The sequence below is a fragment of the Podarcis vaucheri genome (genome assembly GCF_965113315.1).
Source record: "Podarcis vaucheri genome assembly, chromosome: Z".
NCBI lineage: Eukaryota > Metazoa > Chordata > Lepidosauria > Squamata > Lacertidae > Podarcis > Podarcis vaucheri.
The window spans coordinates 48,245,646-48,258,784 of record NC_138758.1 but is presented as its reverse complement, the minus strand read 5'-3'; the positions used below and the strand labels follow the sequence as shown (position 1 = coordinate 48,258,784).

Below are 13,139 nucleotides of genomic sequence, written 5' to 3'. Positions count from 1 at the left end.
CTTTCATGTACACAAACACCCAGTGCTGAGCACACGTGTTAACAGAACATTAATGGCCTTGGCCACACTCTTCTCAACAGTGGCTGGCAGTGCTCCCAAAATGTATACGCTGTCTGCAGAGCAGCAGACATGAAAGTGAGGTGGGGAAGGTGCTAAATGGAAAATAGCGTATAGGCTGAAATTATGCACAAGTAGTGCCCATGTCCTGCCTGCAGCAGGTCAAGGCAGGAAACACCTTAAGACCTAGCAATATAATTGCCAGGATTATAAGGGTGGAAAGAAAATTGAGCTCAGACTCTCTTTCTCTTCTTCTGCATACTTGAACTGTTATTCCCACCCCCCTACAAGGTCTCAGTGTTGGAAGGGGAAAGAAGAAATGGAGAAAAAGCTCAGGCATCAATTATTACAAAACCCAATCCCGTCACCATGCTCCAAATCATGGTAAACTAGTATGAGGACACAGCAAGCACAGGCAGGAAAATGAAGTAGTAGAAGAACCCCAAGATGGCAGTTTTCTCCCATGAAAACAAACATCTCCTGCAAGCAGAAATCTACCACAGCAACAAGTAGACTGAGCTAGACCCTCTCTTCCTTCTGTGCTAGTGTTCTACTTCAGAAGAATGTTTTCCTTTACACAGGGGGAGCATTAAAAAACCGGAATCTCTCCTGTTTTAAGGTTACTCTACCTCTTCATTCTGCTGCTTGCATTCAGCAGATTTAGCTTGATTCAGCAAGGGATGGAGTCCATGGGCCAAAGCAGGAGCCTCCTGGACAGATTTTAGGCACATTTTAGGCAAAGGGAGAGGAGACTGGACTCATTATAGCAGCAGCAATTCCAGCAGCTATTCCAAATCAAAGCTGAAAGACTGGTAGGGGATAGGGGGGAAGAACTATCAACCATGTTTCAGTTTTGGAAGAGTGTCAAAACTCTCCCTAGCCAGAATGGGATAAAAGACTACCTTAATTCAACACATTTTCTGGCCCAGAAGGTAGCCTTCTCCTACTGGCCTCACAATGAGCAGACAGAATCATAATTACAGTGGACGCTCGGGCTGCGAACGTGATCTGTGCGGGATGCACGTTTGCAACCCGCAGTGGCGTGTCTGCGCATGCGGGGGTTGCAATTCGGCGCTTCTGCGCATCCGCCGAAACGTGGAAGTAACCGGTTGCGGTACTTCCGGGTCTCGGTGGGTGCGTAATCCGAAAAAACGCAACCTGAAGCGGCTGTTACAGACACCCCTACCAACCTATAACATCAGTTCTTTGTTGCAAAAAATGAATGAAGAGCGCAGGTTGCACTTCTGAAAACAGCCTTTCAATGGTACGTTTGGAATCCGGAAAGTGCTCCATCTAATTAAAACTGAGGCCAGGCACCCCTTCCATGTCCTGCAGTGGAGGGCGGGGGGGGGGGGCTGCTACTGTAAGACTGCAGCTGGCAATACCATGATGTGCTCAGCATTCGTAATTCATTTGTTTTCTCTCTTTCTTTGAACAATCAAGTTCTATTTTTCAGCAACTCTTGAAATGCACTTTTGGAAGAAAAAAATGTTTGGGTGCTCTGCTCAGCAGCTGTCCACACAGCAAAGTTCTCCCGTGATCTACAAGGCAGAAGCCTGCTGAAGAAAAAGCTGCAAGAGTGATTGCACCAAAGTGGCTGCTTCCACCTCGCCTTTTGCATTCAGTTAACAATGCTTCTCCTCAACCCCAATTTGATTTGGGTAGCGGGGTTGAGAGGAAGTATTCAAAGTGGTATAACCCAATGGCTGAGAGACACAGGATCAGCAAAATCCTACACATGAAAAGAAAAAGTGGTTCAATGGAATGAGGGTTTGACATGGAGTGCAGAGTTGTCTTCCCCTGACAAGGAAGATTGGCAGGAAATTTCTGGGACATTGCCAGATAAATCTGAGGAGACATGAGGCAGATTTGGGCAAAAGTGCATGTTCTGGAGTGTCAAGTCCTTGGAGAAGGTTCTGCAGTGCACACATGTCAGGGAACAGGTTTTGGGAAATCCTGCCTGGAATGTTGCTTGAAGAGAGGTTAGAAAAGGAATAAAGAATGGCATCCACCAACACCACTGCAGATGGGTAAGGAGACTGTTTCCAGCAGGTCTACTTGCTTCTGTTCACATTTAATGGGTTTCGATTACCACTGGCTCGTAAACTCCAGATGAGACTCTGTGTAAGAAAGAGGGGAGGGAGCCATTATAATCTGTGTGTGCAGGTCCCATTTGTAAAGAGCTGAAACTTAAAAACGAAGACATTAAGAACTGTTCTAATGGAGATATTGAAGATAACTAACCTGGCCTGAAATCATACGTCAGAAAGCTTTTTTGGTGGGGTGTTTTCAGGGGTGGGTGGAGAAAGAGAGAAAGAGACACACAAACATTGCTTTAATTCAAGACACTTTACCATGTTATTAGCAGGGCATTTCGATACTGGTAAAAATAGATTTCAATGGAGCCAACTATCAGGATGCCTTCTTATTTTTTCATACATGCCATGCTTTTAGCAAAGTTTGCAGACAGGGTCATATCCTTTAGCTTAGTAGTAGATAATGGGTACTATGATTTTGTGAAATGGCCTAAGGCCTGTGGATTTGTGCTTATAAAACAATGCCTGTGATTTATTATTTTACAATCAAATAGTAGGCTTCAAAGAGGTCACTCAGGACTACAGCATATGCTTTGCATACAAAAAGATTCAAGGCTCAATCCCTGGCATCTCTAGCTTAGGTAAGAATACTGCCTGAGGTCAATAAAGACTGACATAGTGTTCACCAACTCCCATCAGCTCCAACCAATAGTCAGGGATGATGGGAGCTGTAGTCTGGGAAAGCTAGTGTAGACAGTGCTGAGCTAGAGCAGTGTTTCCCAACCGGTGTTCCGCGGCACACTAGTGTGCCGCGAGACGTTGCCTGGTGTGCCGTGGGAGGGAGGTGGGCGAGTCGGGCGGCGAGAGGCGGGGCGGCGGCAGCGAGGAGAGGCCGCCCAGCGCAGGGCTCTCGCCGTCTGCCTGCCTGCGTGGCGCTGACGTCACGGGGCTGTAACGTGCCCCACATAGGCACACGCGGGGCGGCGAGCGAGCGAGCTCCCACATCCCATCGCCGCTCGCTTCGGCCGGCCTACTGGGCTGTCGCAGGCGGAAGGCCTGCGCATGCGCGAGGTTTTCGCACCTTCGGGATTCCCTTCACGCTTTCCTCCTCCCGGGTCCTTGAGAGCACGGGAAGCGGCAGCGCGAGACCGGCGTTGAGCCTGGTAGGTATTGCGCTTGCCAAGGCAGTCATTTGGGAAATGAAAACTTGCAAAGCAAGCAACCAGTTCAATCTGAGGTACGTGTATGCTTAATATCCTGTATCTGAAACCTGTTCTGCCCCCTCCCCCACACTTGGTGCCATTTTCATCTACACATGCAGCAGAGTAAGTTGACCCAGAATAGTACCAATTCAGATGGCAGATGGGAGAATGACAGTGCTGAATGCTTTCCCATGTAGAACAGTCCCTGCAAATAAAAACCTAGCATATTTGGAAGAGGGATGCTAGCCTAACCATTCCCTTCTATGCCGTTAGTATTTTTTAATTTTTTTTTACATAAGTAAAAAGTGACCTTTCCCCATCTGGCATGGTGGTGTGCCTCAAGATTTTTTTCATGAAACAAGTGTGCCTTTGCCCAAAAAAGGTTGGGAAACACTGAGCTAGATGAAGTCATGGCCTGTCTGATATGAAAAGCATATGGTTGCGGGGGTGACTGAGCGTGCATTCACCAAAATAGCAGTACCAAAAGAGTACCTCCCTAGGCCTTTTACTTCAGTATTTCTTAGGCACTGCCTAGATCCATCCCCCCAAACGAGCTCTTGCCATCAATTTCCAAAGTTGTGGATTAACTGAAAACACCCACCCACAAAATACTAGCAAAAGCATCTCCCCCACAGGCATGGTCTAAACCTAGTCTATCAAAAGGAATCTGCTAGGGAACTCATACCTGTTGGCAAGCTGAATTCCGCTTAGTGTAGTTGTGCCATCTCTGCTCACAAACAGCCTCAGGTTACTATCTGTAAAGAACAAAGGAAGGGGAAGCGTGAAATAAAAAACTGCCACAATCCCCAGAGGGGATGGCTATGCAAAACTGCTAAGCAAGGGAAGGCATTTTCACAGTTGCCATTTTGCACAGCCATGAGATTACACCATCTTCAGCATCAGAGAACATGCTTAGCAGAGTATTTGGGAAAGTGCTCTTCATACTGGGTTAGGCACTCTCAAGCTACAATGGCAAAAGTGCTGCACAGCAAACAGGAAGGAGGAAGCTGGGATGACACCAAAAGGGGAGCACATCTCACACGCAAGAAATGCTTTCATATATGGAAGATCCCCTAGATAAAAATAAAGATTGCATTTAGAATGATAAAGCAGTTTGGGAGTCCGGCAGGATTTTCTGTTAATAAGGATAAAACTAAAATGTTGGTAAAAAATATAGATCAATGAAAGAGACTCTGCAAGAGGAATTGGGTGTTAAAGTGGAAAAAAAGTGAAGTATCTGTGTGGATATGGATAACAAATAAGAATGTTTTGTTGTATCAAAACAACTATGAAAAAGTGTGGAATACTGGGAAACAGGACCTATTAAGATGGTATAGGGGAAAAACTCCCATTAATGGGAAGAACCTCAGCTGTAAAAATGAATGTATTGCCTAAAATGTGTTTGGTTTTTTTTTGCAGGCAATACCGATAATAATAAAGCATGATTGTTTCAAATAATGGCAAAAAGAGTTAACTAAATTTATCTGGCAGGGGAAGAAATCTAGAATAAAATATAAAATACTAAGAGATGTTAAAGAAAGAGGAGGATTTGCACTGCTGGATTTAAAATTATATTATGACTTATCATGTTTTATGTTGTTATGGGAATGGTTACTATTGGAAAATACCAGATTGCTAGATCTGGAAGGATATAAGGTTTGGATGGCATGCATATATGTGGTATGAGAAGGTAAAAGTCCACAGAGAATTTTTAAATGTATTATAAGAAGCTGTCTATATAGAGTGTATAAAAACCTATTGAAAAGAAAAGCGCCATTGCGGCTATCCCCCATAGAGGCATGTGCACAAAAGAAAACAAATATGGGGGCAAAATGGAGAGCTTATAGAGATATATTAAGTTTTTTCCCTGAAGCTGTTTGTAAACTTAAAAAAACATTAAGAGATCCAACAATGGATATGATTGGTTTCAGTATTGTCAAGTAAACGAAATATTTTAAAAAGATATGTAGAATGGTTTTACATAACAAAGGTCAGAATTTGAAATCAAACTGTTAGAGGTTAAAGTAAAACTGATCTCAAAAAAGTATAAACTGTTATTGGAATGGGAAGCAAAAGATGAACTGGTTAAATCAGTCATGATACAATGGGTCAAAGATTTAGGGCATAATATTAATATGTCTTCATGGGGAAAACTGTGGAGAGTAAATCTGAAATTTACTCCTGTTATGCATTAAAGGAAAACTATATGAAAATGATATACAGATGGTATCTAACCCCAGACAAATTGGCAGAGATGTACAAGATGGTATCAAAACAAACGCTGGAAATGTCAACATAATGAGGGAACATTTTTTCATATGTGATCAACATGTGAAAAAGCCAAACGTTTCTGGGAAATGATACACAATGAAAAGAAAAAAATGTTTAAACTGGTAATTCCCCCAAAACCTGACGCTTTCCTTTTAGAGATAATAGGGTCAGAAACCTCCCAAAAGATGATAAACTTATTTATGTATGCAACAACAACAGTCAGAATCTTGTATGCGCTACAATAATCCTACTATTAAAATTGGTCATTTCTTCGTCAGAGGGCAAATTTAGCAAGGGATCAAATAAGGGAGCCAGTGTGGTGCAGTGGTTAAGAGCGGTAGTCACGTAATCTGGTTAACCGGGTTCGCGTCTCCGCTCCTCCACCTGCAGCTGCTGGGTGACCTTGGGCCAGTCACACTTCTGTGAAGTCTCTCAGCCCCACTCACCTCACAGAGTGTTTGTTGTGGGGGAGGAAGGGAAAGGAGATTGTTAGCCGCTTTGAGACTCCTTAAAGGGAGTGAAAGGCGGGATATCAAATCCAAACTCTTCTTCTTCTTCTTCTTCTACTTTCCCCCCTCTGTGTAGGAGGCAAAGCCTTACAGAAAACAAACCTGAAGACCACGGGAACAGACTCTAGTAAATACTAACTAGTAAACTCACCTTCAGTGTTGCTGACATCCGTGAAGTCCTGACTCTGCATGATTTTCTCCACTATGTCATCTGCATCGATCCGGGTGTCGTCCACCCAGGTGGGATGGCTCTCCACAGAGTCCTTTTTTCTCCTTAGGAATAGAATATGGAAAAAACAGAGAGAAGTGAAGGAGGCTATCCTGATAATGAAAACCTCCATTTCTGCCTGGAAGGGAGAACATGAAGTTCTGCTTTTATATCCAAGAATTTATGTCCCACATATTTAAGCATCACTTTGAAAATTTTAACCTACTGCAGAAAACTACAAACTATCCATAGGCTAAACTGCCCATTTGGCCCGTAAGACAATTTTAGAATCATAGAATCATAGAGTTGGAAGAGACCACAAGGGCCATCGAGTCCAACCCCCTGCCAAGCAGGAAACAATGATCCTTCCGCAGGGAGGACAAGTCATGCCCACCTGCACTACACCTGATGTCATATGTGACTTCAGATGTAAGGTAGGCAAAGCTGAACCAGAAGGGTATTTGCAGGCACTGCATATTGTAGGCACAGTGAAAGGTGAATTGCATAGCCACTCCCAAGCATGAGACAATCACCTGGTTGTTGGGTGCTTAGGAAGAACTATGCAAGGGACTTGGCATGTGTCAATCACCCGGCACCAAATGATTGACAAGCCAGTTGTCCTGCCCACTTGCCAAAGCTGGCCAGTGGGGAGAGGGGCAGAAATAAATATAATATATCTGGCCACCAGGATTTCACTGTGCAGGTCTGGAAACACTGTTCATTGCAGCAGGCAGCCCAAAGCTAGAAGAACCTGAATTCTTTTTCAGAAAAAGGAGAAATATCCCCAGAGTACTGAGAAACGCCATTAACTCAGTGAAGTAACAAATACTTTGAAGGAGTAAGATCCCAAGCATAGACTCCATCATGTCCAGTTTAACTAGTGGTGGTTGAACATGTAGCCCACTTGATGTTGCTGGACCAGAACTCCCAGCGTGTTTGGCCACTTGTTGGTTGGGGCTGATGGGAGCTGAAGTTCAACACCACCTGAAGGGCCATAGATTTCCATACCATTGAATTAAAGCGTCTTGGGGATCCATGGTCTTAATTTGGGATAAAGAAGCTTCATATGTGCTCCAAGAGACACAAATGAATTTTCTCCCATTGCACCAGTGATGGGAAACCTCCAGCACTTTAGATGACTTTGGCCAATGATCAGGGAAGATAGGAGTTGTAGCCCAGCAGTATCAGGAGAATCAAAAGTTCCCCACTCCTCCATTACACCAACCAACCAACCAACCAACCAACAGTTTCTCACCTGGATGATCTGTCCAACAGAAGGTTTGGTCTTGGTGGGCGAGGTGGTTTCTCCGGCTTGTGCTCCCGCTCACCCTCTGGGCACTCCACTGTCATGCTAAGTCCTCCTGAGGCGCTACTGCTGGTGGATGTGTTGCGGCGGTGGGTCAGGTCAGACAAGCTGGAGGATCGTGAATGCTCGGTGCTGTAGCCTGTGAACAGATGTATTAGGTACTACAAGCAACCCACTTTTCCACACCACAGCCACCAGGCACAAGGGTTTGCATGCAGTTTGCTCCACAAACAAGGAAAGCTTTAATCTGCTTATAAAAAGGACAATTCTCGCTCCAAGTATATCCTTCATGTATTGTCAACACCAGTCTTCACCAACCGGGTGCCCTCTAGATTTTTGGACTGCAAGTCTCCGATGAGAATCAGAGTCCAAAATATTTGGAGGCTTCCTGGTTTGCGAAGAATGTATTGTCTGAATCAGTGGTTCTCAAAGGGTGTGGCGCGTTACACTGGTGCAGCAAGTGTGGCAGGAAGATTCAAGGACAGTCACGCAGTGAGCTTCACAGCTAATTTGGGACTAGAACCAGGCCTTCCAGGTCATACTCCAACCCTCTTACTACTACATACTGGCTCTTGGACAGTAACACAGAGCTCTGCCCCACCGAAGAGAGATGTATTGTGCTTCGTTTGTTTTTTTAAAGCATTGTACCAAATAATTTTATGCTTTCTAGAGTTCTGCAACTGCAGCAAAGGTAGAATTAAGCAAAATTAAGTGCAGCAAGGAACAACTGCATTGTACTTTGCATTTCCCTGGCAAGCTATGCAACAAGCAAAGTTACCAGAGATTTTGGATTGCTGGCTGGCGTAGCTTGAATTCCGTGAGTGTCCGGAATGGAATACTTCATCAGGACTTGACAGGTTCTGGTCTGGTTCTTCTGTTGCACCTGATAAGGAAAGGAGACAAGGACATGGAAATATGCTGGGAGATGTCAGCTATGTGGTTTCTCTTTCTCTAGAAAAGTTCCACAGGATTTGTTTCAACTGGCATGTAGTGAGGAAGCCATGCCATCAAATGTCAATATTATCTGTGCAAGAGGAGCAACAGCTCTGGAACTGCCAAACAACTTCCCACAACGATAGCATGAGGCATTCCCTTGGACTGCCCCACCCCCCTCCTGAGAGACCAGCCAATTATTGAACGGGTCTGACCCTTCAAGTTTACTGGGTGAGGTGTGATTCTGTACAGCAGTGGTGGGGAAATTCTAGCCCCTTGGCTCCAATTGGGCCTGGTAGTGGTCACAAACCACAGCCGCCAGCCCAACACTTGACATACGTACGTGGCATCAGATGTGAGGCAGGTAAAGACTTGCCTGGTACTGACTGCACTAGGGAGTTCCTCGTCACTACTGAGAGCAAGTGTCTTTGGAATTGTTCCCCAATGTAGTAGTAGTAGTAGTAGTAGTAATAATAATAATAATAATAATCCCAAAGGATTTTGATGTCAAAGTTGGTCCATGGAGCAGGTTAAAAACAAGTCCACCCACTGTATCCCGTTTCCTTCCCCTGCTGCAAAGGATTCCATTTTTAAAAAGCTCAGCACAACCATCAGGAAGTCAGCACACTGCATTCCAACGGTGGATTTTTTTTGCCTTTGCTCCCCTTTTGTGCTTCCTATTTTAAGACCTCTCTCATGCAACAGAGCAGGCACATCGTTGAACTATTCAATGTTAGCACATGGTGCAGACTGGCAATTGCCCAAGTGGAAAGGGAAAAGATACAGTAGTACCTCATGTTACAGACACTTCAGGTTACAGACTCCGCTAACCCAGAAATAGTACCTTGGGTTAAGAACTTTGCTTCAGGATGAGAACAGAAATCACGCGACAGCGGCAGCGGGAGGCCCCATTAGCTAAAGTGGTACCTCAGGTTAAGAACAGCTTCAGGTTAAGAACAGACCTCCAGAACAAGTCTAAAAATGGAAGGGTAGTGGTAGAGCACATGTTCTGCCTATAGGAGGTCTCAGATACAATCGCAGGCATCCCCAGATGGGACTGGGAAAGACTCCCTGCCTTTCTGAAACCCTGGTGAGAGATTAACAGTCAGTATAGACAACACTGACCATGTTGGACCAATAGACCAATTTGGTATAAAGTGGCTTCCTGTGTTTGCTGAAAGGTAGGGGAGCTGTTCTAGGCTCAGACAAAATAGTCTGGCACGAGGAGAGAACCAAGTGGAGAACAGTGGTTAATAAATAATAAATAAACTTGTGCAGAAAAAGAGGAATGCTGCAAATAGAAAAAAGATACTATTTGCATAAAAGAGCTGAAGCACTTAAACCCAAAGAACAGCAAGCTTGATGCTAATTCAGAATGTGGTGGAGATATAGCAAATGTACTACAGAAAACATATATTACCTGTACCTGAACCAAGAATGGTGGGTCTGGGCTTGTTCTGACGGACTGAACCAATGGTGGCAGATGTGCTACTGGTGGGAGTTGTGCTACTGCTGGTCGTCCCCTCCCCTTTACAGGTCAACTGCAGGGTAGAGTCCTGGCCTGGTATAGTAATTGATTTGGCTGTGGACGGAGGCCTACAAAAAGGAAACACACACAGAGAGTTTAACAAGATGCACACAGCGATCTAGGAACATTAGCAGTAGTCAGTCAGCCAGGGAACGTTAGCACTGATCATTTTGCTTTGCTGCATTACAAGGAACGAAAGAGACAAGCAGGTTGTAAATAACAACATAACAGAAAGAAGGGAGGGAGAAAGAGTTGCTCATGAGAAGCTGAGGTCCTTGCTGGTATGTCCTTGAAAAAAATTCTGTAACAGCTGTGTAAGTGAAGTACGCAATATGATATGAAGTAAAACACTAGCAAGCTGAGAGTGAAATATTTTAGCAAGTAAACAGAGGGCTCCGATGTGGCAATGAGGGCTCCATTTTGAGTATACTGTACAGCATTAAGACATCTTCCACAGCAAACAGAAACCACCTGATAGTCTTGAGACATAATTGCATTTTACTTCCCTTCTCCCATCAACCTAATGAAGGAGGACAACAGGGAACCATGTGACAGGCACTTTAAAATGGTTATTACATAGTGTCTGTAAGCAGCAATGATTTGACCAAGTGGTTCTCAGGAAGAGAAACTACCTGTTGTGAGGCAACAACAGAAAATATATCCTTTAACAGTAGCTGTTGAAGCAGGAGTACCTTGTGAATAAGTGGTTGTTGACTGGCTAGCAGCCATCTCCAAAGTCAGCAGCCCCCGCACATGCCGTGCAGGGGCTCTTAAACCAGCCAGCAACAACACACAGGCACAGCACTGACAGAAATGCTGACAGAAATGTGTGTTCTCTCTGAGGCAGCCACACAAGGGTGAGATCTTTTCATTTTTTTTTTTATAATAATTTTTATTACATTTTTCCAAATTACAAATAAGAAAAGACAGAATAAAAGAAAAGAAAAGAAAAAAGAACAGAAAATAACATCCATTTCAATAACTTATTTCAAATTTCCATTGGACTTCCCCACGTCTCCCGCATAGTGCATTCTTGATAATAAAGTCATCAGCAAATTATACCCTTATTTCGTGTTTTTCTTTATATTTTCAATTGCAATTTAAGTTTAAATCTCTTGTTCTCCGTTTACTCTAAAAATATAGCCTGATATCATTTAACCCATTTAAACTTTGGTTCTTTCCCGAATGTTAACAATTTCCTAAATAATTAAACTTCATTGCTGGGGCTAACGTTCTAAATCATACGACATCTTATGTTTCATACAACTTATAATACTTTTGCAAATAGTCTTTGAATTTTTTCCAATCCTCCTCCATTGCCTCTTCTCCCAGGTCCCGGATTCTTGCAGTCATCTCAGCCAGTTCCATGTAGTTCATCAGTTGCGTCTGCCACTCCTCCAGTGTGGGCAAATCTTGGGTCTTCCAATACTTGGCGATAAGAATTCTTGCTGCAGTTGTAGCATACATAAAGAAAGTTCTATCCTTTTTTAACACCTTCTGGCCGACAATGCCCAGAAGGAAGGCCTCTGGTTTCTTGGGAAAGGTGTACTTAAACACCTTCTTTAACTCATTATAGATCATTTCCCAAAAGGCCTTCAGTCTTGGGCACGTCCACCAGAGGTGAAAGAATGTCCCTTCAGCCTCCTTGCATTTCCAACATTTATTATCAGACAAATGGTATATCTTAGCGAGTTTGACTGGGGTCATGTACCACCTGTATACCATTTTCATAATGTTTTCTTTCAAGGCATTACATGCCGTAAACTTCATACCGGTGGTCCATAACTTTTCCCAGTCTTCTGACATGATATTGTAACCAATGTCTTGAGCCCATTTTATCATGGCTGTTTTAACTATTTCATCCTGAGTGTTCCATTTAAGCAGCAAGTTGTACATTCTCGAAATTACCTTGGTCTTTGGTTCTAACAACTCTGTCTTAAGTTTCGATTTTTCCACCTGGAATCCTATTTTTTTGTCTTGCTTAAAAACCTCATTAATTTGGGCATAATGTAACCAATTTTGCACCTTATCCTTTAATTTTTCAAAGCTCTGCAACCTCCAATTACCTCCAATGTTTTCTATTATTTCCCAATATTTCGGCCAATATGCCTCCATATTGGATGTTTTCCGAGCTTTGGCCTCTATTGGTGAAATCCACCTCGGAGTTTTACTTTCCAATAAGTCTTTGTATTTTTTCCAGACCATAAATATTGCTTTTCTGACAATATGGTTTTTAAACATTCCATGTGTTTTCCCCTTGTCATACCACAAATACGCATGCCAACCTAACGAATTGTTAAAGCCTTCCAGATCTAGGACATCAGTATTTTCCAATAAAATCCAATCTTTCATCCAGCAGAAGGCCGCAGCTTCATAATATAACCTTAAGTCCGGCAGGGCAAACCCCCCTCTCTCCTTTGCATCAGTTAATATTTTAAACTTTATTCGGGGCTTTTTGCCCTGCCAGACAAATTTAGAAATATCCTTCTGCCACTTTCCAAAACAATCCACTCTGTCCACGATCTGCAAAGCCTGAAACAAAAACAACATTTTTGGCAAAACGTTCATTTTTATAGCTGCAATTCGGCCTAACAAGGATAGTTTCAATCTTGACCAGATTTCTAGATCTTTTTTAACTTCTGACCAACATTTTTCATAATTGTCTTTAAATAAATTCAAGTTCTTGGAGGACAGATTGACCCCCAGGTATTTCACTTTTTTAACAATGTTTAGTTCTGTTTCCCTCTGAAACCCCTCTGTTTCAGTAACCGTCAAGTTTTTCCCTAACACCTTAGTCTTTTGTTTATTCAACTTAAAACCCGCCACCCGACCAAATTTCTGAATCAATTCCAAAACTCTTTTTGTGCTAGATTCTGGCTCCTGTAGTGTTAAAACTAAGTCATCTGCAAATGCTTTCAGTTTATATTGTTTCGCTCCGACCCGTATTCCTTGTACCTGCCGATCCTCCCTTATCATTTTCAGCAAAACCTCCAGGACTGAAATAAACAACAGAGGGGATAGGGGGCACCCCTGGCGTGTTCCTTTTTCAATATGAAGTTCTTCAGTCACCACATTGTTCACTATCAACT

General features: G+C 43.4%; 1 protein-coding gene across 6 annotated transcripts in view; it reads right to left on the bottom strand.

Moving 5' to 3' along the window:
• Nucleotides 1–1,796: 1,796 nt before the first annotated feature.
• EEIG1 (estrogen-induced osteoclastogenesis regulator 1) overlaps nt 1,797–13,139 on the bottom strand; it is a 52,627-nt gene continuing 41,284 nt past the window's right edge. For 3 of the 6 annotated variants that reach the window (XM_082208963.1, XM_082208964.1, XM_082208965.1), the window contains exons 7-13: nt 9,943–10,118; nt 8,368–8,472; nt 7,539–7,728; nt 6,227–6,348; nt 3,981–4,050; nt 2,302–2,327; nt 1,797–2,177 (exon numbers count right to left, since the gene is read on the bottom strand). In XM_082208963.1, coding sequence (XP_082065089.1) covers nt 2,146–2,177; nt 2,302–2,327; nt 3,981–4,050; nt 6,227–6,348; nt 7,539–7,728; nt 8,368–8,472; nt 9,943–10,118 — 721 coding nt within the window. In that variant the 3' untranslated portion in view covers nt 1,797–2,145. The remainder of the gene's footprint in view (nt 2,178–2,301; nt 2,328–3,980; nt 4,051–6,226; nt 6,349–7,538; nt 7,729–8,367; nt 8,473–9,942; nt 10,119–13,139) is intronic. The other 3 variants (XM_082208966.1, XM_082208967.1, XM_082208968.1) reach the window with 3 other exon arrangements.